The sequence below is a fragment of the Somniosus microcephalus genome, chromosome 3, assembly GCF_052327205.1.
Source record: "Somniosus microcephalus isolate GS21.2 chromosome 3, FLI_Smic_1.0, whole genome shotgun sequence".
In the NCBI taxonomy this organism is placed as follows: Eukaryota; Metazoa; Chordata; class Chondrichthyes; order Squaliformes; family Somniosidae; genus Somniosus; species Somniosus microcephalus.
The window spans coordinates 363,291,007-363,318,002 of record NC_140989.1 but is presented as its reverse complement, the minus strand read 5'-3'; the positions used below and the strand labels follow the sequence as shown (position 1 = coordinate 363,318,002).

The 26,996-nt window shown below is 48.6% G+C and overlaps 1 protein-coding gene across 3 annotated transcripts in view; it reads left to right on the top strand.

Moving 5' to 3' along the window:
* The window catches only part of ttll7 (tubulin tyrosine ligase-like family, member 7), a 298,339-nt gene that overhangs the window by 89,604 nt on the left and 181,739 nt on the right, over window positions 1–26,996 (top strand). For all 3 annotated transcript variants that reach the window (XM_085983505.1, XM_085983503.1, XM_085983502.1), the window contains one exon: window positions 1,422–1,580. In XM_085983505.1, coding sequence (XP_085839631.1) covers window positions 1,422–1,580 — 159 coding nt within the window. The remainder of the gene's footprint in view (window positions 1–1,421; window positions 1,581–26,996) is intronic.

Sequence of the window (26,996 nt, the reverse complement as noted above, 5' to 3'; positions counted from 1 at the left end):
CAGGTTTGTTTACTTGTAAGGGCAAATTTTGCTCGGGCCTGCACCCTTATAAGAACATAAGAATTAGGAGCCTGCTCCGCCATTCAATAAGATCATGGCTGATCTTCGACCTCAACTCCGCCTTCCCGCACTATCCCCATACCCCTTTGGTTCCCTTAGAATCCAAAAGAGAGGTAGCCACACAAACCACTGCTTAAACAGACGGGGGGATGAACGTTCGCTCTTGCTGCCGAGCGGAAAATGGCTGCCCGTTTTTACACCCCGCCCGATTCTCCTTTCCATTGAATTCTATTGGAAATTCACCCCATGGACTTGAAAGGCTTGAGTGTCGAGCACTCAGCCCCCTGGGGGTAGGGTGACCATATTTTCTAAACTGGACCCGGGGACACACAGGGTGGGAGCACAGCAAAGTAGCTGGGACACGTTTCAAGAAAGTCGGCATGTTGCTTCTGTTAGCGGAATACGCGTAGAGACAACGCCATTTTCACTTTACACTGAATCGTGAACTTTGCGTGGTGTTCTGGCAATAGTGCTGTACCAGCTATACTTGTCCCCGAACACCCTAACTTCTCAATTTTAAATCTGTTCCAAACAGACTGAGATTTTCCATACAAGGTGTGAAATACTCTGACGTAATAAAACTCACTACTCACTTGGTTTGAGCATAAAGCAAGGCTTTAATCAACTTGTTTCAGAACATGGAAGTCTAGTTGTATTTCACTAGCTCCTTGTCTTACAAAATGTCCCTGGAAAGCTGGGGCCCACGCCCGAGTATTTATACTCCTTGGATGGCGCCACCAGCTGGCCGTCCAGCGTTATTTCATAAGTAGTTTCTTGATGATGAGATTTATAACATACCCTGTCTCAGAAGGTTTCAGAAACCCCTTCCCGGTGGGAGAATTTAGAGATTGCCCTATTCATTAAAAAAACACAATGCACCACACTAATCTGAGGTAAAATAAATCCACTCGCCCTCCGCCTGCTCTCACCTCGACCTCGGCTTCTCCCGCGCATTTTAAAGGTTCCGCCCTCCGGCCAGTCATCATTGGCCCAAACACAGGGGTCAGGTGACTCAATCCCCCAGAGTGCAGTACGGCCCGAGCTATCGATGGGGCCTTTTCTCCGCCGCGCTGCATTGTGGGAAGGCGTGGCCGCCATTGTCGACTCCATTCAACCGGCTCCTGGAATCCGTTCCTGAGCTCAAACCGGGCGGGAGTGGGCTGAGAATCTCTCGCTGGGGATTCTGTATATTTGCGTTTAAAGAAAACAGAGACTCTATACGGGGACGAGTTTTCTGAACTGGGGACTTTTCCGGAGGGCATTGTTTACTCGGGGACACAGTACCTCATCCGGGGACCAGGGACGTGTGGTCAGCCTACCCTGGGGGGTCCTTCCTTTATTATCCTTCTTCTTGTTTTCAGAATGATCAAGAGCCAGTCTCAGGACTTCTGCTTCACTCCCAGGACGTGGATCTTCCCTGCAGAGTACACTCAGTTCCAGAACTGTGTCAAGGAGCTACGAAAGAAGCGCAGACAGAAGACGTTTATAGTCAAGCCGGCCAACGGGGCGATGGGTCACGGGTACGTTAAGCCTTTCAATCTGGAGTCTTCCGCGCCCCTCCCCCCACCCACCCGCTTCTCTCCTGCTCCCCAGGAAGACGACGAGCTGCCAACCTGCACCTCTTCCACTGGGCCATAAACAAATTGCAGCGCGCTGTGAGATTCTGAGCCCGCCGGGGTTATGCGTCTGGAAGCACTCTGACCAACCTGATGGGAAAGGGTTTCCTTGCGCAGGGTCACATGGGATGTAACAGATGTCTACAGAACACGTTCTCATCACAGCGATGTGATGTGATGCGTGTCCAATGTGTGTGTGTGCAAAATGCCCTCATGATTTCAGCCCGTATCCTTTAGCTATCACATCGCAGGACGGTAGATTTGCAGTTCAAATGACAACAACAACAGCAACAACTTGCACTTATATAGCGCCTTTAACATAGTAAAACGTCCCAAGGCGCTTCGCAGGAGCGTAATCAAACAAGATTTGACACTGAGCCACATACAGAGATACTAGGACAGGTCAAAGAGGTAGGTTTTAAGGAGCGTCTTAAAGGAGGAAAGAGAGATGGAGAGGTTTCGGGAGGAAATTCCAGATTTTAGGGCCTCGGCAGCTGAAGGCATGGCCATCAATGGTGGAGCAATTAAAATCAGGGATGCGCAAGAGGCCAGAATTGGAGGAGTGCAAAGATCTCGAAGGGTTGTAGGGCTGGAGGAGGTCACAGAGATAGGTGGAGGGGCGAGGCCATGGAGGGATTTGGAAACAAGGGTGTAGGAGTCGCTGGAAATAAACAGACTGCGAGACTTTCATAGCAGCAAAGAAAAACGCGTGTTAGCTTTATTAACTCTCCGCATGGACTGAGGGACTCGGCCTCGTCGCAGGGCTATGACATCATCACACAATCGACGACTCTTAAAGGGACCCTGCCCCGATAACCCAACCAAGTTCCGTACATAACGTGGAGCGATAACAACATTGGCTGTACATGGTGAATTGTGTTACTGTCCCTATGTGGTCTCCGCCACAAGGGCGAGAATTATAAAATCGAGGCGTTGCTTGACCGGGAGCCAATGTAGGTCAGCGAGCACAGGGGTGATGGGTAAATGGAACTTGTTGCAAGTTAGGACACGGACAGCAAGGTAAGAAAGGTGAGCCCACTTTGCAGGGGTGAAAATCTAATATGGTTCCGTTGTGATACCAGGTATTGTCGGTAATAGTGAATCTTTTTAGAGTGGTACGGAAATGAGATCAGGTTACTGTTAAATCTGATAGTATTGTGGTGAGAGCTCCTCTTAACTTTCTAGTTGTGTTCCACTAAGCAACTAATACACTGCTTTAAGGGTAGATTTTAAGAAGTTGTGATTCCATAGGAACATAGGAACAGGAGTAGGCCATTGAGCCCCTCGAGCATGTTCCGCCCTTCAATGAGATCATGGCTAATCTGCGACCTAACTCCATATACCCGCCTTTGGCCCATATCCCTTAATACCTTTGGTTAACAAAAATCTATCAATCTCTGATTTAAAATTAACAATTGGTCTGGCATCAACTTCCATTTGCGGAAGAGAGTTCCAAACTTCTACCACCCTTTGTGTGTAGAAGTGTTTCCTAATTTCACACCTGAAAGGTCTGGCTCTAATTTTTGGACTATGCCCCCTAGTCCTAGAATCCCCAACCAGCAGAAATAGTTTCTCTCTATTTACCCTATCTGCTCCCCTTAATATCTTGAAAACTTCGATCAGATCACCCCTTAACCTTCTAAATTCTAGGGAATACAACCCTAGTTTGTGTAATCTCTCCTTGTAACTTAACCCTTGAAGACCAGGGATCATTCTGGTAAACCTCCAAGGCCAATATATCTTTCCTACGGTGTGGTGCCCAGAACTGCTCCCAGTGCTCCAGGTGTGGTCTAACCAGGGTTTTGTATAGCTGCAGCATAACTTCTACCCCCTTGTATTCTCGTCCTCTAGTTATAAAGGCCAGCATTCCATTAGCCTTTTTGATTATTTTCTGTATCTGTTCATGACATTTTAATGATCTATGAACCTGGAACCCCCCGCCCTGCACCAAAGTCTCTTTGGACCTCCACTGTTTTTAGCTTTTCACCATTGAGAAACTGCCCTGTTCGATCATTTTTAGGTCCAAAGTGGATGACCTCACATTTGCCTACATTGAAATCCATTTGTCACAGTTTTGTCCATTCACTTAATCTATCAATATCCCTTTGTAATTTTATGCTTTCATGTACACTGCGTACAATGCCGCCTATCTTTGTGTCATCGGTAAATTTGGATATATGACATTCTATGCCATCATCTAAGTTGTTAATAAATGTTGTGAATAGTTGAGGCCCCAACACAGACCCCTGCAGGACACCACTAGTCACATCCTGCCAATTAGATTACCTACCCATTATCTCTACTGCCTGTCTCCTGCCGCTCAGCCAATTTCCTAACCAGGTCAATAATTTGCCCTCAATTCCGTGGGCTTCAACCTTAGTTAACAGTCTCTTATGAGGAACTTTATCAAATGTCTTTTGGAAGTCCATATAAATAACATCCATAGACATTCCCCTGTCCACTACTTTAGTCAATTCCTCAAAAAATTCCTTCTGGTTTGTCGGGCATGACCTACCTTTCACAAATCCGTGCTGGCTTTCTCTGATCAACTGAAAATTTTCAAGGTGTTTAGCCCTTAATTATAGACTCTGGCAATTTCCTGACAACAGATGTTAAGCTAACTGGTCTATAATTCCCTGGTTTCCCGCTCTCGCCATTCTTAAATAACGGAGTGACATGCACAATTTTCCAATCTAAAGGGATGATTCCTGAATCGAGAGAGCTTTGGAAGATTATAGTTAGGGCATCTGCAATGTGCTCACCTACTTCCTTTAAAACCCTGGGATGGAATCCATCTGGCTCTGGGGAATTGTCTCTCTTTAGTGCCATTATTTTCTTCATTACTGTTATTTTACTTACATTAATTTTATTGAGTCCCTGTCCCTGATTCAATATTAGCTTTCTTGGGATTTCTGGCATTTCCTCCTCCTCTACTGTAAATACTGACGCAAAGTAATTATTCAACATGTCCGCCATTTCTTTATTATCATTGACATATCACCGTTCGTTATCAGTTTTCAAGGGGCCAACATTGCTCCTGACCACCCTCTTTATCCTAATATAATTGTAAAAATTCTTTGTGTTGATTTTAATGTCCCTTGCAAGTTTCTTCTACTCCATTGTGTAGCTCTTACTATCTGTCTTGTTCCCCTTTGCTGTTGGTTGTATCTGTCCCATTCGCCAGGATCTGTGCTATTTTTTGCATTTTTTTGTATGCTTTTTCTTTTAGTTTTTTTGCTGTCTCTTACCTCTTTAGTTGTCCATGGTTGTTTTCTTCTGGCAAGAAGAGCTCTTGCCCCTCAGGGGTATAAACTGGTTCTGTTTCCCTTTAAATTCTTTGTTGAACACCTCCCACTGATCTTCGGTCATTTTACCCATTCACCGATTGGCCCAGTTTACTGTGGACAGTCTCTGCCCCCAGGTGCTGGGGTTCCATATCAGCCATTTCTATCGAGAAACCAGCAGCATTTTCCATGGCTTAATTTTAGCGGATGGAAGATCCTGCCGGACACACTTCGCTCCCGCTCCCGGCATTCAAAGTTCTGCAAATTCGTAAAATCTACCCTCTGATGTTTAAACACCTGAGGATTGAACTTCTGGAGTGGGTGGGCCAACCCTCTTGCTCACCGGGAGATGTGCGGAAAGACCAGAGAAATGTGTGCCGGGATTGGAAGGTCAAAAGCCCTTCCGCTAAATGAAAATGTTAATAAGGTACCAAAATGCAGAATAAAAGCAACTTTTGGCTACGGTGTTCTGGAGGTGTGATGGATAGAAGAGTCACAAGTCTGGCTCCTAGCATCGGAGCCCAGAGCTACGAGAAGAGACTTGGGCTGCTCCCTCTACCTATAATATATTAAAATTCTTGCATATACAGGAAACTCTCGTTTAAACGGTACCTAAATATCCGGAATTCTCTATAAACTGGCAAAATTCTCACTCCGAAAACAACACCTCAATAACCGGCAATGTTGCGGTGGCCGAGTTAGTCAGTGGGGGTAGTTCTCCAAACTGCCACTACTCGGCTTCTTGGCGCTGCCGGAAGTCGGAACACCTCAATACCCCTGTAACAGGAGTCTGACTCTCCCGCGCTGCCGCTAGTCTCTTCTGATCCACCATTTTACAGGGGTACTGTGTGTCTCCCACACTGCCGGTAGTCATTGCATTGCATTACCCTCAACTGGCAGTGCTGTACTTAATCAAGCATCTTCCACCATCCATTTAACACAACATTCTGTAGGTGAGTACCCAATTACTGTATACTGCACATTTCTTGAATTTTTTATTTTACTTTGTTAAAAATAGCCTCGGTAGATAACCCTCTCCGTCATCCGGAATTTTTGATCAACCGGCAACACGCCGGTCCCGTCGGTGCCGGATACCAAAGAGTTTCCTGTAGTATGCACTTCCTGTAAGGATCACACTTACTCCCTGTAAAACTTTCCCTGCCACACTCTGCTGATAACACTCCTCTCGGCGCTGTACCACGGGCCCCGCCATTTTTTTCAGGGTTTCTCCTGGTCTCGTGCCGTAACCCCTGCGACAGATCAGTGGAAACCCCTCCAAGAATCAGGCACCCCGCCATATTTTTTTGGGGGGCTCCTGCCAGAATTCCACGGCCGTTTTAGCTGCTGAGGCACCCTGGGCAACGCCATGGGGAGATCTGACAGCAAGACAACACGCGGTATATAAAACAGGTAAATCCGCCCGCTTCTTCAAGTTAAACTGCGACAGTAGGACAAGGGAGTACGGGTTCCAAACTGGTGACGGGCAAATTGTAGAGTAATGCCAGGGGGTTCTTCACACAGAGGGGTGAATTTTCACGGTGTACTGACAGGCGGAAGCGGGGCGGTAGCCGATCGGCCATCCTTTTCACACCCCGCTCAATTTTCCTCCCGTCTCACAGTCTCCACAGGACAAGTCGCCACAGAATCTACAGCACAGATTTAGGCCATTCAGCCCAACTGGTCCATGCCAGTGTTTATGTTCCACACGAACCTCCTCCCACCCCTCTTCACCTCACCCCATCAGCCTATCCCTCTATTCCTTTCTCCCTCCTGTGCTTATTGAGCTTCCCCTTAAATGCTCTTTCCTGTCAAAGTTGGTCGAACTTCACTTGCTTGAAATGTTGTGCTGACAATCCGCAGATGCTGACTGCGCATTAACCCCAGTCAGGATAACCCCAGTCGTAAGGAAAATCGGGCGGCTGACCCGCTACGGTTTTCCACCCATTGAGTCATGGGAGTATTTTAGGGGGGCGAAATTGGGTGCCTTTGCACCTCCAGTTGGCACTAACGGGGTGCAAATGGCTTTGCGACCGGGTGTGGCGCTGACATTGACTCCTGCCATATTCGGTGGGAGTTTTGCGGCAGCACTATGGCGTTGCGCCCCGATCTCCTTCGCCCGGCAAGTGTGACGTCATCGCCGTGCGCATTGCCCCGGTAGCGCCCCGGACCCGAAATTGACTTCCGCCCCCTGCAGCAGCGCCGGTCGAAAACACCGACGGCTACAGGAGGTGACATGAATCAGTCATTCATGAAAGACTCCCACAGTCCAAAGATGTGCGGGTTAGGTTGATTGGCTATGATAAATTGACCCTTAGTGTTAGGGGGATTAAATGCATGGGGTTACGGGGATAGGGTGGGATATGTGTTGGTGTAGGGGTTACGGGGATCGGGTGGGATATGTGTCGGTGCAGGCTCGATGGGCCGAAATGGCCTCTATCTGCATTGTGTGGTTTCTGTGATTTCTGTGATTTCTGTGAAAGAAAGACTTATGAAATAATACTGAGCGGCCTACAGGTGGCGCTGTCCAGGGAGAGTATAAATACTCGGGCACGGGCCCAGCTTGCGCAGGACATTCTTAACAGGAACTGGTGAAGGACACAACTGGACCTCCATGTTGTAAAACAGTTGATTAAAGCTTTGTTTAGCGCTTAGACCAAGTGCCTAGTAGTTTCCTTACGTCAGGAGGCATGCATCGGGCGGCCGGCCGCTTCAGGGGGTGATGATTAAAGGCGAGGTGGCCGAGGTAAGTAAAAAAAAAACTTAACCTTTCTTGTTCCAGGTTTTTTCGCGGGTTCCTGCCCGCGATTGATGAACCCGGTGCTCTGCTTGAGTGCCGGGCTGATCGCGCGGGATCGCGGCTGCCATGGTGGTCCAGGTAGGTACTTTTTAAATTGCAGAGCCTGCAGCGATGGCCCTTACCTTTAAGGGAGGGAAGGAGACTTTGAACGCGGCGGCGCTGCACGGCCCAGGGTGCAGCGCTGCTGAAGTCTCCGCTCCGCCTGCTGCCCATTGCGCTCCAAGAAGGAGGTGGAGAGCTTGATTCAGCGCCCCACCTCCTTCTTGGAGCGCAAAGGGCAAATTTTTCAAAAGTTTGAAATCATTAGCGCCTGGCGCCAACTTTTCAAACTTTTGAAAATTAGTGCCCCCAACGGGGCGATAGTGAATTTCTCCCCTTTAGTGTCTTTATGAACGGACGGGAATGACCGAATGGGCCACCTCACCTGAATCTATCTTGTAAACCTTGGCGATCGCGCTTTTCAGAGTTTACAGTAAATTCAACAGTAACTTTCAAAATGGAATCGGATAAATACTTGAAGGAGAAAAGTGTGCAGGGCTATGGGGAAAGAGCAGGCGGGAGTGGGTCTAATTGGATAGCTCTTTCAAAGAGCCGGCACAGGCACGATGGGCCCATCTCTGTAACCTCCTCCAGCCCCACAACCCCCCGAGGTATCTGCGCTCCTCTAATTCTGCCCTCTTGAGCATCCTTGATTATAATCGCTCAAACTTATAAACTTATACATTTCTGACAGGACTGGACAGACTAGACGCAGGAAGGATGTTCCCGATGGTCGGGGAGTCCAGAACCAGGGGTCACAGTCTAAGGATAAGGGGTAAGCCATTTAGGACAGAAATGAGGAGGAATTTCTTCACCCAGAGAGTGGTGAACCTGTGGAATTCTCTACCACAGAAGGCAGTAGAAGCCAATTCATTAAATATATTCAAGAAGGAGTTGGATATATTTCTTAAGGCTAAAGGGATCAAGGGATATGGGGAGAAGGCAGGGACAGGGTACTGAATTTGGATGATCAGCCATGATCTCATTGAATGGCGGAGCAGGCTCGAGGGGCCGAATGGCCTACTCCTGCTCCTATCTTCTATGTTTCTATGTTTCAACCTTTGGTGGCCGTGCCTTCTGTTGCCTAGGCCCTAAGCTCTAGAATTCCTTGACTAAACCTCTCCGCCTCGCGACCTCTCTGTCCTCTTTTAAGACACTCCTTAAATCCTATCTCTTTGACCAAGCTTTTGGTCACATGCCCTAATTTATCCTTATGGCAAATTTTTTGTCCTGCAATACTCCTGTGCAGCGCCTTGGGACGTTTTTCTACGTTAAAGGCGCTATATAAATACAAGTTGTTGTTGAATGGCCTCCTTCTGTGCTGTATGATTCCATGAGCGAGACATAAATAAATATGCAAGCATATCCTGCTTCAAAGCTTTAAATAAAAGATTTTTTTTTAAAGTAGCTTTAATATTATCAAGTCCGATTTGGAATCCAAAAGGAAATAATTCTCTTTTGTGGATTGTGACACCGCTCGGCTTCAAGAATTGATCCTGTCTATTGAAAAAGACCTAACAGCAGTTAATTGATAAGTGCTTTCACATATTGTGCTGACTTATTCACAAAGCAACCGCTGTATGGCACGGCTGTTCCCCTGAACAACAGGCACCTCCTTTGTTTTATTGCTCACTGCTCTCTGGCTTCATTGTTTGTGAAGCTCTTTGGAATGTTTCTGAGCGATGTGACAAGTCCTTTTTATTTTGATCTCACTCTGCTTGCTGCGAAGGGTTTCCCGGAGGACTCTTTTATCTCTTGCAAAGATTTATCGGAATGCTGTCAATTGGTATATCCGCCGTGACACTCACGGAATTGCACAAGGGATCTGTTGGCAGTCGCGCAGCTGACTGTCAGCAAATTCATCCCAACGTTCTCGTATTGCGCGCTGATTCAGTCTGACGGCTACTCTTTTCACAGTCTGTCTCCCCACAGCGGCAGATCTCTCTTCAGATGTGTTCAGTTTCGTTCACTTCTTTTGGTCGGCGTTCACGCTGCGAGAACTTGTCCCCTGACACCGATGAGCTCCGATGCTCGTGGGTCTCGCACAGATCCGTCGCCATCGCCGTTCGTGCGAGCTCGCCGGGGAGCTGTTGGTTTTGCATGCTTGCTCCTTGAAGAAAGAAAAGGAAGAACTTGCGCTTATCCAGCACCTCACCATGCCTCTCAGAAATGCCCTGAAATGCTCCGTGTAGAATGAATGACATTGCACAGTTGCTGTTGTTAAGTGGGTCAACGGGCATAGGGAAGCCTCAGAAACAGCAGCTAGAACATAAGAAGATAAGAATTAGGAGCAGGAGTCGGCCATTCGGCCCCTCGAGCCTGCTTCGCCATTCAATAAGATCATGGCTGATCATCGACCTCAACTCCACTTTCCTGCCCGATCCCCATATTCCTTGATTCTCCAAGAGTCTAAAAATCTGTCTCTCTCAGCCTTGAATATACTCAACGACTCAGCATCCACAGCCCACTGGGGTAGAGAATTCCAAAGATTCACAACCCTCTGAGTGAAGAAATATCTCCTCATCTCAGTCCTAAATGGGCGACCCCTTATCCTGAGACTGTGCCTCCTAGTCAGGGGGAACAACCTTTCAGCATCTACCCTGTCAATCCCCTTCAGAACCTTATATGTTTCAAGAGATCACCTCTCATTCTTCTAAACTCCAAAGAGTTTAGGCCCAATCTCTCATAGGACAAACCTCTCATCCCAGGAATCAATCTAGTGAACCTTCATTGCACCGCTTTTAAGAGATAAGGGCCTAGAAATTGAGTTTGCGCTGCGCCGGGGCTTAACACCGGAAATTTAGCGCCGGTGCTAAGTCGCGCTGTGCGCGCCAAAAATTCAGTAGCGCCGTGCCCAAACGGCTGCCGGCGCTACTGAAGGCTGTTTGCGCCTGAAAACTGGCGCTACGCAGGCTCGGGAAGTGCAGGCCTCCTCCTTCAGTTAAGGAGGAGCTGCCTGCACCCGCCCGCTGGCCGGTTAAATCGCCACAAAAATGAGCCCGGCACCTCGGGGAAGTGCCGGGCTCGCAGCCGAGAAGCATCTGTTCCGCGGGGGGGGGGGTGGGGGAGTCCGGGGAGGGAGGTGCGGGCAGGCGGCCGGCGGGAAAGCGGCCGGCCGCCGCTCCACCTTTATGCGCCGGCGCAAACTCGTGCAAGACTCTGTTGCCAGAGTCTTAGTTGCGGCTGCCACGGGCGAGGCGGCCGCAACTGAATTTCGGCGCTGGGGCCCGTCACCACGGCAACCGGGACGCTGCGCACACCGATGACGTCATCGGTGCCGGCGCAGCGCTACCGGTGTAACGCTGATGTTGGGCCCTAGTCAATTTCAAAACCGGCTGTAAGTCCAGCGCAATGCCCTCTAGCGCCGCAAAATGGGCGCTAAGCCCACTCAATTTCGAGGCCATGGAGACCAAAACTGTGCACAGTACTCCAGGTGTGGTCTCACCAATTGTAGCTAGACTTCTTTACTCTTATACTCCAACCCCCTTGCAGTAAAGGCCAACATGCCATTTGCCTTCCTAATTGCTTGCTGTACCTGCATGCTAACGCTCTGTGTTTCCTGTACGAGGACACCTAAATCTCTCTGAACACCAACATTTAATAGTTTCCCACCATTTAAAATGAATCAGCGACAGTCAGCATGGATTTGTTAAGGGAAGGTTGTGTCTGACTAACTTGATTGAATTTTTTGAGGAGGTAACAAGGAGTGTCGATGAGGGTAGTGCATTTGACGTAGTCTATATGGATTTTAGCAAGGCTTTTGATAAGGTCCCACATGGCAGACTGGTCACGAATGTAAAAGCCCATGGGATCCAAGGCAAAGTGGCAAGTTGGATCCAAAATTGGCTCAGAGGCAGGAAACGAAGGGTAATGGTCGAAGGGCGTTTTTGTGACTGGAAGGCTGTTTCCAGTAGGGTTCCGCAGGGCTCAGTACTAGGTCCCTCGCTTTTTGTGGTATATATCACTGATTTGAATGTACGAAGTATGATTAATAAGTTTGCAGATGATACAAAAATTGGCCGTGTGGTTGATAATGAAGAAGAAAGCTACAGACGGCAGGAAGATATCACTGGACTGGTCAGGTGGGCAGAACAGTGGCAAATGGAATTCAATCCGGAGAAGTGTGAGGTAATGCATTTGGCGAGGGCACAGAAGGCAAGGGAATACACTATAAATGGTAGTACACTGAGAAGTGCAGAAGATCAGAGGGACCTTGGAGTGCATGTCCACAGATCCCTGAAGGTAGTAGGACAGGTAGATAAGGTGGTTAAGAAGGCATACGGAATGCTTGCCTTCATTAGCCGAGGCATAGAATATAAGAGCAGGGAGGTTATGCATGAACTGTATAAAACACTAGTTAGGCCACAGCTAGAATACTGCGTGCAGTTCTGGTCACCACATTACAGGAAGGATGTGATTGCACTAGAGGGGGTGCAGAGGAGATTTACGAGGATGTTGCCTAGGCTGGGGAATTTTAGCTATGAGGAAAGATTGGTTAGGCGGGGGTTGTTTTCTTTGGAACAGCGGAGGCTGAGGGGAGACCTAATTGAGGTATATAAAATTATGAGGGGCCTCGATAGAGTGGATAGGAAGGACCTATTTCCCTTAGCAGAAGGGTCAATAACCAGGGGGCAAAGATTTAAAGTAATTGGTCAGAGGTTTAGAGGGGATTTGAGGTGAATTTTTTTCACCCAGAGGGTGGTGGGGGTCTGGAACTCACTGCCTGAAAGGGTGGTAGAGGCAGAGACCCTCATCACATTTAAAAAAGTATTTGAATATGCATTTGAAGTGCCGTAACATACAAGGCTACGAACCACGTGCTGGAAATGGGATTAGGGTGGTTAGCTCTTTGTCGGCTGGCGCAGACACGATGGGCCGAATGGCCCCCTTCTGTGCCATAAATTTCTATGATTCTAAGAAAAGAAGAATTAGTCAACTTATGTTTGGCCATGTTGGTTGAGGGAGGGAAAAGTTGTTGGCCAGGTACAATGTCCCTTGCAGTCAGAATCAGGGGAATTTATAATGGGGAACAAAGAAATGGCAGACCAATTAAATACATACTTTGGTTCTGTCTTCACAAAGGAGGACACAAATAACCTCCCAGAGATGTTGGGGAACATAGGGTCCAATGAAAGGGAGGAACTGAAAGAAATCAGTATTTGTAGGGAAATGGTGTTAGGGAAATTGACGGGATAGAAGGCCGATAAATCCCCAGGGCCTGATAATCTACATCCTAGGGTACTTAGGGAGGTGGCCCTAGATATAGTAGATGCATTGCTGGTCATCTTCCAAAATTCGATAGACTCTGGAACAGTTCCCATGGATTGGAGGGTAGCTAATGTTACCCCACTATTCAAAAAAGGTGGTAGAGAGAAAACGGGGAATTATAGACCGGTAAGCCTGACATCGGTAGTGGGGAAAATGCTAGAGTCCATTATAAAAGATGTAATAGCAGAGCAATTAGAAAACAGTGACAGGATCGGACAAAGTCAACATGGATTTACAAAAGGTAAATCGTGCTTGACTAATCCACTGGAATTTTTTGAGGGTGTAACTGGTAGAATAGATAAGGGGGAACCAGTGGATGTGGTGTATTTGGACTTTCAGAAGGCTTTCGATAAGGTCCTGCATAAGAGATTAGCGTGTAAAGTTAAGGCACATGGGATTGGGGGCAAGGTACTGACTTGGATAGAGAACTGGTTGGCAGACAGGAAGCAAAGAGTTGGAATAAACGGGTCTTTTTCCGAGTGGCAGGCAGTGACTAGTGGGGTACGCAGGGATCGGTCCTAGGACCCCAACTATTCACAATATATATAAACTAGCTGGGGGGGCCCGGCGTTGCCAAGGCTTTTTTGTAAAACGGCAGTTTACAGGGCCGCGCGGTTTACGGCCGGCCGCTGCCGCTCCCCCGCTCTGTGTCTCGGGCTGAGCAGTTGTCAGGCCCGGACCGAGTGACCCCAACTCACCTCCCGCTCCGGCGGGCCGCCGCAGCTGCCCCGCTCGCTGTTGAGTAAAAGCAGTGAAAAAAATGACGGCTACGTTTCGGGAGGCTGCAGGATTAGGTCCCGCCCACACACGGAATGAAACGCCCCCCGTGATGCACCGATTGGTCAACCATCAGGTCACTGAACTGTAGGATTGGTCAACCACCACGCCACTCAACGCTAATGAGTGGTAGGATTGGTAAACTGCTAATGAGCGGATTTATGAAAGTTTTTTGTATACTGTCCGAACAATTTTTGTCTGACCAAAAAGTAAATATGCCTATGAAACTCCCCTAATCATAAGCTTTCTTTTGATACAACATATGTGTAGGTACGCTCTATAACTTTTGAGTGTATAGCGGACAGACAGACAGACATACTGACAGACAGACAAACAGACGGACGGATCCTTTTTTATATATATAGATAGATGATCTAGATGAGGGAACTAGATGTAATATCTCCAAGTTTGCAGATGACACAAAGCTGGGTGGGCGTGTGTGCTGTGAGGAGGATGCCAAGAAACTCCAATATGATTTGGACAGGTTGGGTCATTGGGCAGAAGCATGGCAGATGCAGTATAATGTGGATAAATGTGAGGTTATCCACTTTGGTGGCAAAAACAGGAAGGCAGATTATTATCTGAACGGCAATAGATTGGGAGAAGGGGAGGTGCAACAAGACCTGGGTGTGCTTGTGGACCAGTCGCTGAAGGTAAGCATGCAGGTGCAGCAGGCGGTTAAGAAGGCAAATGGTATGTTGGCCTTCGTAGCGAGAGGGTTCGAGTACAGGAACAAGGATGTCTTGCTGCAGTTGTACAGGGCCTTGGTGAGACCACATCTTGAGTATTGTGTGCAGTTTTGGTCGCCTTATCTGAGGAAGGATGTTCTTGCTATGGAGGGAGTGCAGCGAAGATTCACCAGACTGATACCTGGGATGGCAGGAATGATGTATGAGGAGCGATTGGGTCGATTGGGCTTATACTCACTGGAGTTTAGAAGAATGTGAGGGGATCTCATTGAAACTTATAAAATTCTAACAGGACTAGACAGACTAGATGCAGGAAGGATGTTCCCGATGGTCGGGGAGTCCAGAACCAGTGGTCACAGTCTAAGGATAAGGGGTAAGCCATTTAGGACAGAGATGAGGAGGAATTTCTTCACCCAGAGAGTGGTGAACCTGTGGAATTCTCTACCACAGAAGGCAGTGGAGGCCAATTCATTAAATATATTCAAGAAGGAGTTAGATATATTTCTTAAGGCTAAAGGGATCAAGGGGTATGGAGAGAAGGCAGGGACAGGGTACTGAATTTGGATGATCAGCCATGATCTCATTGAATGGCGGAGCAGGCTTGAGGGGCCGAATGGCCTACTCCTGCTCCTATCTTCTATGTATCTATGTTTCAACTAATGCCTTTCGGAATTCAAAAGGAAAATACGACGGATGCTGGAAATCTGAAATAAAAACAGAAAATGCTGGAAATACTGAGCAGGTCAGGCAGCATCTGTAGAGAGAGAAACAGAGTTAACGTTTCAGGTCGATGACCCTTCGTCAGAACTGGAAAAAGTTGGAGGTGGAACAGGTTTTTAAGCAAGTGTGGGGGCAGGGAGAGGGGGGAGGGGAGGAAAGAACAAAAGGGAAGGTCTGTGATAGGATGGAAGGCAGGAGAGATTAAGAAACAAAAGGGATGATGGTGCGAGGCAAAAGGAGATGGTAATGGGACAAGTTAAGAAACAAAAGATGACTCTAGATTTTAGGAATTCTTTCTTGCACAGTAAAAGCTGCAGTTTTTTTGGGGGAATAAAGGGAGATGGGGACAGGGTGCATGCGTGTAGGAGCAGGACATCTATTCAAGTGCTGTTCAGTGACCCTAGCTGGCAAGTGCCCACGTGTGAACATTGAGTGAGGAGAGATTTGAGCCAAGGCTGTGATCCGCCCCCCCCCGACACACACCCCCTTGATTCAGTTCCTAGTGGGGAGGGACCCACAGCCCAAAGCTGCCTCTAATTCGAGTTTAATATTGGCGCGGCTGACAAATTCACTCAGACAGGCCACAACTGGTGTGCAGAGCGGAAAAATATCACGCTGCAACAGCAGTGGCTGCTCTGCTGAACTTGTACCTCCGAGGACCTGAGGAATAGCAGCCCCTACTCTTCAGCAGAGGGAGCTTTATTCTGCATCTAACTGTGTTTGTACCTCTCTGCGAGTGCTTGATGCTGACACCAATTCCCCAAATTGGAAAGTGCTCCTTTTCCGGGATTAACATCACTCACTTTAATGAGCATGAAAATTCACACGCAATCGAAGAATAGAAGTGGACTGTGGTTGAGGATAAGTGTTGAATGGCAGGTTTCAGTGCTCTGTTCAGTCAATTATTCTTAAAGTATAAACATAGGTAGATTAGATTTTAGAAATGTTAAATTATTATATGATCTAAAGTTAATTTTGCTGCATTCGTGGCATAAATTTTTTCATGAATTACAGAGAAGTGTTTATCCTTCAACCATCGTTTCCGAGAGCGTCCAATAATATAATGGGCTCGATTTTCATTCAGGTGTGGGTTGGTGTCGTGTAATCCGCATTTCATGTTATCCACACGAATCTAAATGGATGTGGGAGATTGATGCAATTTTAACTTAATTGTCCAATTGATTTCCAACGTGTGGGAACCCTTGGTAAATGAGTTTCTCCTGACTGAAAGTTGCCTCCGATGACGTCATCATTGCTGCTGCGTTTAAGGTCCACAGCAAGCCTTGCTTCTTCTGCAGACTGCCAAGCTTTTTGACTGTGGAGTGAGAGGGACCTGGAGGCACCATGAGCAGCGGGAGACCCAAATCAGCTCCTCGTTTTGACGAGGTGGCCTTGCAGACTTTAGTAGATGGGGCTGCAGCCAACAGGGAGGTGCTCTTCCCTTCTACAGGGAGGAAGAGGCCTCCCAAGCAGACCAAGGCAGTGTGGATGCAGGTGGCTGAGGAGGTCAACTCCTTGGGAGTCACCCGCAGAACTTGGATTCAGTGCCGCAAGAGATTTCATGACCTTCTCTGCACTGGAAAAGTGAGTATGATTTTCCCATCACCCTCAATCTGATCCCCATTGCCTTTCCTCACCAGCACTCAGCTTCAGCAATCTCTTCCTCCACATCCCACTTGACACTGACATCCATGCACCCTTACCCATTCCCTTTCTCTTTATGGTCACATTCACATAACTAATTGACTATACAGCCCTCTCACTCCCTATCACTCTGATGCTATGTAAACAACTGACAACACACAGGGAGGGCCCTTGGTCTTGCCACCTCACTCCATCTTTGTCTCCTTCTAAGTATCGATGCTACGGAATATCCACACTCACTCCTTCATTCTCACTTTGTTGGAGCATTGCGCAGATGTCACTCACTACCTCTCGCGAAAGTCGGAGCAGCCTTTGGCACTGCTGCTCAGACATGTTGAGGTAGCTGACCCTGTGTCTGTAGACCCTGTTTGGGTGGTATCTCCTGCGCTGACGGGCTTCCAAACGCTGGCCCCTTCTGGCCTGTGCAGCTTCAGGTGGGTGAGCAGCAGCCTGGTGCTCCTGTTGCTGCTGCTGCTGTTGGTGCTGCTGTTGTTCCTGGTTCTGCTGGTGCTGCGGCTGGTGCTCAAGCTCATCTAATGCCCAGAAGGGAAGGTAATAAATGGCTCTCATGCTTCTGGTATATGCCTCAGTTGAGGAAGCGCTCAGTGAGGGTGGCAAGAGAGGTTTTCCAGGAGGTCACACTGGAGATGGGTGTGAGGCTCCAACCTTCCACAGCTGTGGTTAAGCCTTCTAAAAGTTCCCCCATACCTGAGACAACAAAGTCCTGCCACCTGCAAATGATGGCTGATCAAATCTCCTCTTTAATGGTTGACCGGCAGTTGATAGTCAGCAATCCAATAGTGCTCCCGCCAGGTTTCGCCATCGTGTTTCCCACCAGGCGTGTTTCACGTGGGAAAAGGGTTAAATTCACAAGGGCCTTTCAAAATAGGATTATAGAGGCTATTTAATGGTTGTTAAGGGCCTTAATGACCTATCCCGCCTGTCGGAGACGGGACGGAGTCGGGACCATTAGACACGACTGAGTTAAAGTTGCTCGGCGTCGGGAACCAGGCCGGAGGGGGGGGGTCCCGACTGCCAGTTTTCGCACTTTTAACCCCCCGCACGCCTCCAATCACGCCTCCACGGCCCAATGCAAATCCTGGCCAATGAGTCTTGTCAGCATAACTCTGCTTTGTTGGTAAAATGATTCAGGATCAGGGTGCCCTTTGCATACAGAGAGAGGACAGTCAGTAAAGGACGTACAGGGACTATTGGGGGTCGCTATTCTGGTGGTGCCTAAAGCCGGTGGTAGGATGGGGTGGAGTGGGTCTGTAGAGGTGGGGTGGGGAGGAGGTGTGTGTGGGGGGGAGTGAGGAGGGGGGGTTTTGGGGGGAGTGGGGAGGGGGGGATTGTGTGGAGGGGTGGGGGGAGTGGGGAGGGGGGGCAGTGGGAGGGGTGAGGGGTTGTGTGGGGGGAGTGAGGAGGGGGGTAGTGGGGGGGTGGGGAGGAGGTGTGTGTGGGGGGGAGTGAGGAGGTTTTTTTTTGGGGGGGAGTGGGGAGGGGGCAGTGGGGAGGGGGATTGTGTGGGGGGTGGGGGGAGTGGGGAGGGGGCAGTGGGAGGGGTGAGGGGTTGTGTGGGGGGAGTGAGGAGGGGGTAGTGGGGGGGTGGGGAAGGGGGAGGGTGTGTGTGTGTGGGGGTAGTGGGGGGTGGGGAAGGGGGTGTGGGGAGGGGGTGGGGAGGGTGTGTGTGTGGGGGAGTAGTGGGGGGGTGGGGAAGGGGGTGTGGGGAGGGAGTGGGGAGGGGGGTGTGGGGGAGGGAGTGGGGAGGGGGGTGGGGAGGGGAGAGTGGGGGAGGGAGTGGGATTGGGGAGGGGGGAGTGTGGGGGGAGTGTGTGGGGGGAAGAGTTTGTGTGGGGGGGAGTGGGGAGGGGGTGTGTGTGGGGGGATGGAGGGGGAGGGGGATTGGGGGGGGTGGGAGTGTTGGGGGGTGTTGGGGACGGTGGGAGGGGGAGGGGGGAGTGGGGTTAGTGGGGGGGAGTGGGGAGGAGGAGTGTGAGTGGGGGAGGGGGTGTGTGGGGGGTGAAGGATGGTGGGGTTCCTGTTGCACAGACCAGAAGGGGATACAGACTGAATTTTGGTTTTGGTCTTTTGCAACACATCAAGAAAGGAGTTGGTTTTAGTTCTTCTACTTTGAAAAGCCGAAATTGCTTTAAATATTTTTGAGGGCACAATTAGCACGATTACAAGCCTCAGTCTTCTGCGCCCTGCTCCATGGGGAATCCCATTATCCTGGCAAAGCCACATGCACACTCGTACTGCTTCTCTCTGGTGATGGGGAAGGAAATGTAATCCCTTCTCCTACTGTAGAGAGCCTCTGTGACCTCCCGGCGAACTGTGAGATGTTAGCTATGTCTCCTGTTGCTGACTGGAAGGATCCACTGGCGACGAAATTGAGGGCGACTGAGAGAGCCGTGGTCGCCCTGATCTGTGGCTGAAGGTCTGGTTGCAGGAGGTGGCAGAGTTCTGTGACCACCTCCTTGGTGAAGCAGAGACTTCTAATACGCTGCTCCTCACTTAATTGGAGGTAGGAGAAGTGCTGTTGGAATACCCTCAAAGGGTAAGGCCTCCTGTTGAGAGCCCTGATGGCCCTCCTCCTCTCTCTGGCCACATGTTCCAGTCTTTGTCACTGCCTGCGCTCCCTCCACCATAGATCCTGGAGGGCAAGGCGACTGCCAGTACAGCCCCCATTAATGTAACCAAGTGTAGCTGTTTGATTTTTTAAAGAATAAATGTAGCCACTTTTTAGTTGCCACAACACTCCTGATACTAAGTAACCTTGAAATGGCAAAATGACACTGTTGCACTATGTGAAACTTACAAGAAAGCACTGAAACTCCACTAACCTACAGCTGCGACTCATTACTAATGATCCCTTTAAATAACATCCCTGGAGCCAGCTTCCTGTTGCTTCACGCCAGCTCTCCCTGTCGCTGTTTCCTCCAGGCACTAAGGTAGGTGGCGATAATCAATTTTGCAGATCAGGCAGCCAGTGAGTGTTGCACACTCACCGATGTCACGATCCACCTGGCGTTGAGGCTCCTGGCGATAACTGTTAGCGGTGGTGCTGCGGGGCGCAAGATTTGGCATGCTGGCACTAACGACAGGGCGCTAAGCTACTGAATTCCCCCCCCCAGAATATTTAGATGTAAGCCAGAAGACCATAAATTAAAATGACTGAAAAGTAATTTGAAAGCATATCTCAATGGGTGATAAATATTTGGAATAACCTGCAAGTGCCGCTAGATACCAGAACGAGAGAGTTAGGCTAAAGGAGGGATGAGCTTTGTTGGGTGAAATGGCCTGTTTTCATACTCTGGTCCCCACTTTTGCCACACCCTACAGTGAAGCGTATAAATGTCCTGAGCTTACATTGTTATGCAATATCAACTCATTCACCTGAAGGTGGACAGAGGTTTGATGGGTCGAATAGCCTTTTCTCACCCTTGACTTTTATGTTCTTATATCACAGAAATATTTAATTAGAGATGGGGATTCCAGCTGCTTTAAGCTCTTATGAATGTAATCTAGGCCCAGGCATTAAAATAAATAACCTGTTCAAATCATTTTCCACCGCAGTGCCGCTTGAGGTTAAATCTAGAAACCTGTTCCTGTGAAAGGAAATGGTTTCATTTCCTGGTTGGACCCACTCTAGGACTTGAGCTTGTAACCTATGCTGACACTCCACAGTAGTGCAGAGGGGGTGCTGCAGTGGCAGAGGTACCATCGTTTGAATGAAACTTTAAAGCAAGGTCGCTCCTCTCGGTTCGGGTCCGGGCCAACCTTTCTCCCTCAACCAACACCATCGAATAATAAAGACAGATTTGGAGCGTCAGCTGTGGCTCAGTGGGCAGCACTCTTGCCTCTGAGTTAGAAGGTTGTGAGTTTGTAGTCCCACTCCAGAGACTTGAGCACAAAAATCTAGGCTGACACTCCAGTGCAGTGCTGAGGGAGCGCTGCCCTGTGTCGGAGGTGCCGTCTTTCAGATGAAACATAGAAACATAGAAGATAGGAGCAGGAGTAGGCCATTCGGCCCTTCGAGCCTGCTCCGCCATTCAATGAGATCATGGCTGATCATCCAAATTCAGTACCCTGTCCCTGCCTTCTCCCCATATCCCTTGATCCCTTTAGCCTCAAGAAATATATCCAACTCTTGAATATATTTAATGAACTGGCCGCAACCGCCCTCTGTGGCAGAGAATTCCACAGGTTCACCACTCTCTGGGTGAAGAAGTTCCTCCTCATTTCAGTCCTAAATGGCTTACCCCTTATCCTTAGACTATGACGCCTGGTTCTGGACTCCCCGACCATCGGAAACATCCTTTCTGCATCTAGTCTGTCCAGACCTGACAGAATTTTATAGGTTTCGATGAGATCCCCTCTCAATCTTCTAAACTCCAGTGAGTATAAGCCCAATTGACACAATCTCTCCTCGTACGTCATTCCTGCCATCCCAGGTATCAGCCTGGTGAATCTTCGCTGCACTCCCTCCATGGCAAGAACGTCCTTCCTCAGGTAAGGTGACCAAAACTGCACACAATACTCAAGGTGCGGTCTCACCAAGGCCCTGTACAACTGCAGCACGACATCCTTGTTCTTGTACTCGAACCCTCTTGCTACGAAGGCCAACATACCATTTGCCTTCTTAACCGCCTGCTGCACCTGCATGCTTACCTTCAGCGACTGGTGCACAAGAACACCCAGGTCTCTTTGCACTTCCCCTTCTCCCAATCTATTGCCATTCAAATAATAATCTGCCTTCCTGTTTTTGCCACCAAAGTGGATAACCTCACATTTATCCACATTATAGTGCATTTGCCATGTTTCTGCCCAATCACCCAACCTGTCCAAATCGTACTGGAGTTTCATGATATCCTCCTCACAGCATACCCTCCCACCCAGCTTTGTGTCGTCTGCAAATTTGGAGATATTACATCCAATTCCCTCGTCCAGATCATTAATATATATTGTGAACAGCTGGGGTCCCAGGACCGATCCTTGCGGTACCCCACTAGTCACTGCCTGCCACTCGGAAAACGACCCGTTTATTCCAACTCTTTGCTTTCTGTCCGCCAACCAGTTCTCTATCCAAGTCAATACCTTGCCCCCAATCCCATGTGCCTTAATTTTGCACGCTAACCTCTTATGCGGGACCTTATCAAAAGCCTTCTGAAAGTCCAAATACACCACATCCACTGGTTCTCCCTTATCTATTTTACCAGTTACATCCTCAAAAAATTCCAGTAGATTAGTCAAGCATGATTTACCTTTTGTAAATCCATGTTGACTTTGTCCGATCCTGTCACTGCTTTCCAAGTGCTCTGCTATTACATCTTTTATAATGGACTCTAGCATTTTCCCCACTACCGATGTCAGGCTTACCGGTCTATAATTCCCTGCTTTTTCTCTGCCACCTTTTTTGAATAGTGGGGTATCATTAGCTACCCTCCAATCCATGGGTACTGTTCCAGAGTCTATTGAGTTCTGGAAGATGACCAGCAATGCATCTACTATTTCTAGGGCCACTTCCTTAAGTACCCTGGGATGTAGATTATCAGGCCCTGGGGATTTATCGGCCTTCAGTCCCATCAATTTTCCGAACACCATTTCCCTACAAATACTGATTTCTTTCAGTTCCACCCTTTCATCAGAACCTATGTTCCGCGGTATTTCTGGGAGGTTATTTGTGTCCTCCTTTGTGAAGACAGAACCAAAGTATGTATTTAGTTGGTCTGCCATTTCTTTGCTCCCCATTATAAATTCCCCCGATTCTGACTGCAAGGGACCTACGCTTGACTTCACCAATCTTTTTCTCTTTATATATCTATAAAAGCTTTTACAGTCAGTTTTTATGTTCCCTGATAGCTTACTCTCATATTCTATTTTCCATTTCTTAATTAATCCCTTTGTCCTCCTTTGTTGTATCCTAAACTGCTCCCAATCCTCAGGATTATTGCTTTTTCTGGCCAATTTGTATGTCCTCTCCTTGGATCTTATGCTATCCCTAATTTCCCTTGTTAGCCACGGTTGAGTCACCTTTTTTGTTTTATTTTTATGCCAAACTGGGATGAACAACTTCTGTAGTTCATCCATTCAGTCTTTGAATGTTTGCCATTGCCTATCCACCGTCAACCCTTTGAGTGCCATTCCCCAATCAATCCTACCCAACTCGCTCCTCAGACCATCGTAGTTTCCTTTATTTAAATTGAGGACCCTAGTTTCTGAGTCAACTACTTCATTCTGCATCTTAATGAAGAATTCGATCATATTATGATCGCTCCGACCCAAGGGGCCTCGTACAACAAAATTGCTAATTAATCCTTTCTCGTTACATAATACCCAGTCTAAGATGGCCTGATTTCTGGTTGGTTCCTCGACATATTGGTCCAGGAAACCATCCCGTAAACACTCCAGGAATTCCTCCTCCACAGTATTGTTACTAATTTGGTTAGCCCAATCTATATGTAGATTAAAGTCACTCATGATGACTGCTGTGCCCATATTGCACGCTTCTTTAATTTCCCTTTTAATGTCATCCCCAACCTCCGCCTTACTGTTTGGAGGTCTATATACCACTCCCACTAATGTTTTTTTCCCCTTAGTATTTCTCAATTCTACCCATACAGATTCCACCTCATCAGAGCTAATATCCTTCATTACAATTGTGTTAATCCCTTCTTTAACCAGTAATGCTACCCCTCCTCCCTTTCCTTTTTGCCTATCTTTCCTGAATATTGAATACCCCTGGATGTTGAGTTCCCAGTCTTGGCCATCCTTGAGCCACGTTTCCGTAATCCCAACCAAATCATATTCGTTTACCTCTATTTGTGCAGCCAATTCATCCACCTTATTACAAATGCTCCTCGCATTAAGACACAAAGCCTTCAGGCTTGTTTTTTTAATGCTCTTAGACCTATTAGAATTATTATTTACTGTGGCCACGTTTGATTTAAACCGTTGATTTCTCTGACTGCCACTTTTGTTTTTCTCCTTCCTATCTTTTGCTTTTATCCTTGTTTCCCTTTCCTCTGTCTCCCTGCTCAGGTTCCCAACCCCCTTCCATTTTAGTTTAAACCCTCCCCCACAACACTAGCAAACACTCCCCCTAGGACATCGGTTCCAGCCCTGCCCAGGTGCAGACCGTCCGGTTTGAACTGGTCCCACCTCCCCCAGAACCGGTTCCAATGTCCCAGGAACTTGAATCCCTCCCCCTGGCACCATTCCTCTAGCCACGTATTCATCTGAAGTATCCTTCTATTTCTACTCTGACTAGCACGTGGCACTGGTAGCAATCCTGAGATTACTACCTTTGAGGTCCTGTTTTTTAATTTACCTCCTAACTCCCTATATTCCGCTTTTAGGACCTCATCCCGCTTTTTACCTATATCGTTGGTGCCTATATGCACCACGACAACTGGCTGTTTACCCTCCCCTTCCAAGATGTTCTGCAGCCGCTCGGAGACATCCTTGACCCTTGCACCAGGGAGGCAACACACCATCCTGGAGTCTTGTTTGCGGCCGCAGAAACGCCTATCTATTCCCCTTACAATTGAATCCCCTATTACTATAGCTCTACCACTCTTTTTCCTCCCATTCTGTGCAGCAGAGCCACCCCTGGTGCCAGGAAGTTGGCTGCTGCTGCCTTCCTCTGATAAGCCATCCCTCCCAACAGTACTCAAAGTGGTATATCTGTTGGAGAGGGGGATGGCCACAGGGGACCCCTGCACTACCTGCCTGCACCTAGTACTCTGCCTGTTGGTCACCCATTCCCTTTCTTCCTGTCCAACCTCTACTTGTGGTGTGTCCAACTCCCTAAACGTGCTATTCACGATGTCCCGAGCATCGTGAACGCTCCAGTATGCATCCAATCGCAGCTCCAGTGCCGCAATGCGGTCTGTCAGTAGCTGCAGCTGGGTGCACTTCCTGCACATGTAGTTGTCAGGGACACAGGAAGTATCCCCGAGTTCCCACATTTCGCAGGAGGAACAGATCACAGGGCCGGGCTGTCCTGCCATGACTTACCCTTTAATTAATTGAGTTTAAATTAAATCAATCAATCCCACTAATTACACTACAGTTAAATAGTTTACCAACAGTCCCCGCTACACCAGAGAGACCTTAGAAACTATAAAATAGAGTTAAAGTTTAAAAAAGAGAGAAATACTCACCAACCAATCACTTACCTGCTTCCTGCTGACGTCACACTTGGATTACTTTTTACCTCTCTCCCGGAACCTGGATTGGTCGGGCCTCTGGTGATCCCTCGCAGGTCCGCTGCCTCTCCGGTCTCGGGGCTCTGGGCCTCGCTGCCTCGGGCTGTTCCTTTTATCCTCCGCCACCTCTGGTGCTCCCTCGCAGGTCTGCTGCCTCTCCGGTCTCGGGGCTCTGGGCCTCGCTGCCTCGGGCTGTTCCTTTTATCCTCCGCCGCCTCTGGTGCTCCCTCGCAGGTCCGCTGCCTCTCCGGTCTCGGGGCTCTGGGCCTCGCTGCCTCGGGCTGCTCCTTAAGTAGCTCCGCCGCCTCTGGTGCTCCCTCGCAGGCCCGCTGCCTCTCCGGTCTTGGGGCTCTGGGCCTCGCTGCCTCGGGCTGCTCTTTAAGTAGCTCCGCCGCCTCTGGTGCTCCCTCGCAGGTCCGCTGCCTCTCCGGTCTCGGGGCTCTGGGCCTCGCTGCCTCGGGCTGCTCTTTAAGTAGCTCCGCTGCCTCTGGTGCTCCCTTGCAGGTCCGCTGCCTCTCCGGTCTCGGGGCTCTGGGCCTCGCTGCCTCGGGCTGCTCTTTAAGTAGCTCCGCCACCTCTGGTGCTCCCTCGCAGGCCCGCTGCCTCTCCGGTCTGGCGATGTTAAACTGAAGCCCCGTCTGCTCTCTCAGGTGGACATAAAAGAGCTCATGGCACTATTCTGAAGAAGAGCAGGGGAGTTATCCCTGGTGTCCTGGCCAATATAACTGACATAAGAAAACTACTAGGCACTTGGTCTAAGCGTTAAACAAAGCTTTAATCAACTGTTTTACAACATGGAGGTCTAGTTGTGTCCTTCACTAGTCCCTGTTAAGAATGTCCTGCGCAAGCTGGGCCCGTGCCCGAGTATTTATACTCTCCCTGGACAGCGCCACCCGTAGGCCGCTCAGTATTATTTCATAAGTCTTTCTTTCATGAATGACTGATTTATGTCAATAACTAAAACAAATTATCACATTGCTGTTTGTGGGATCTTACTGTGCGCAAATTGGCTGCTGCGTTTCCTACATTACAACAGTGACTACACTTCAAAAAGTACTTCATTGGCTGTAAAGCACTTTGGGATGTCCGGTGGTTGTAAAAGGCGCTGTAGAAATGCAAGTCTTTCTTTATTAAGTGGTCACTGTTGTACAAGAAACTCTCGATTTACCGGCACCTAAATAACCGGAAATCTTGGTTAACCGGCAAAATTCAGGAGTAGGTTCAGGTAAGTTTTACTTCATATTGTACTTGCCTTCCTCGATCTGTTGCTGTGCAAGGGTGTGGCTGCAGCTGTTGCTAAGCTACAGAGACATAAGAACATAAGAAATAGGAGCAGGAGTAGGCCATACGGCCCCTCGGGCCTGCTCCGCCATTCAATAGGATCATGGCTGATCTGAATCTAGACTCACGTCCACTTCCCTGCCCTCTCCCTGTAACCCCTAATTCCCTTATCTGCTAGGAAACTGTCTATCTCCATTTTAAATTTATTTAATGTTGCAGCTTCCACAGCTCTCTGGGGTAGCAAATTCCATAGATTTACTACCCTCTGAGTGAAGAAGTTTCTCCTCATCTCAGTTTTGAAAGGGCAGCCCCTTATTCTAAGATTATGCCCCCTAGCTCTAGTCTCACCCATCAGTGAAAACATCCTCACTGCATCCACCCGATCAAGCCCCCTCACAATATTATATGTTTTGATAAGATCGCCTCTCATTCTTCTGAACTCCAATGAGTAGAGTCCCAACCTACTCAACCTTTCCTCATACGTCAACCCCCTCATCTCTGGAATCAACCGAGTGAACCTTCTCTGAGCCACCTCGAGAGCAAGTATATCTTTTCTTAAATATGGAAACCAAAACTGCACGCAGTATTCCAGGTGTGGCCTCACCAATACC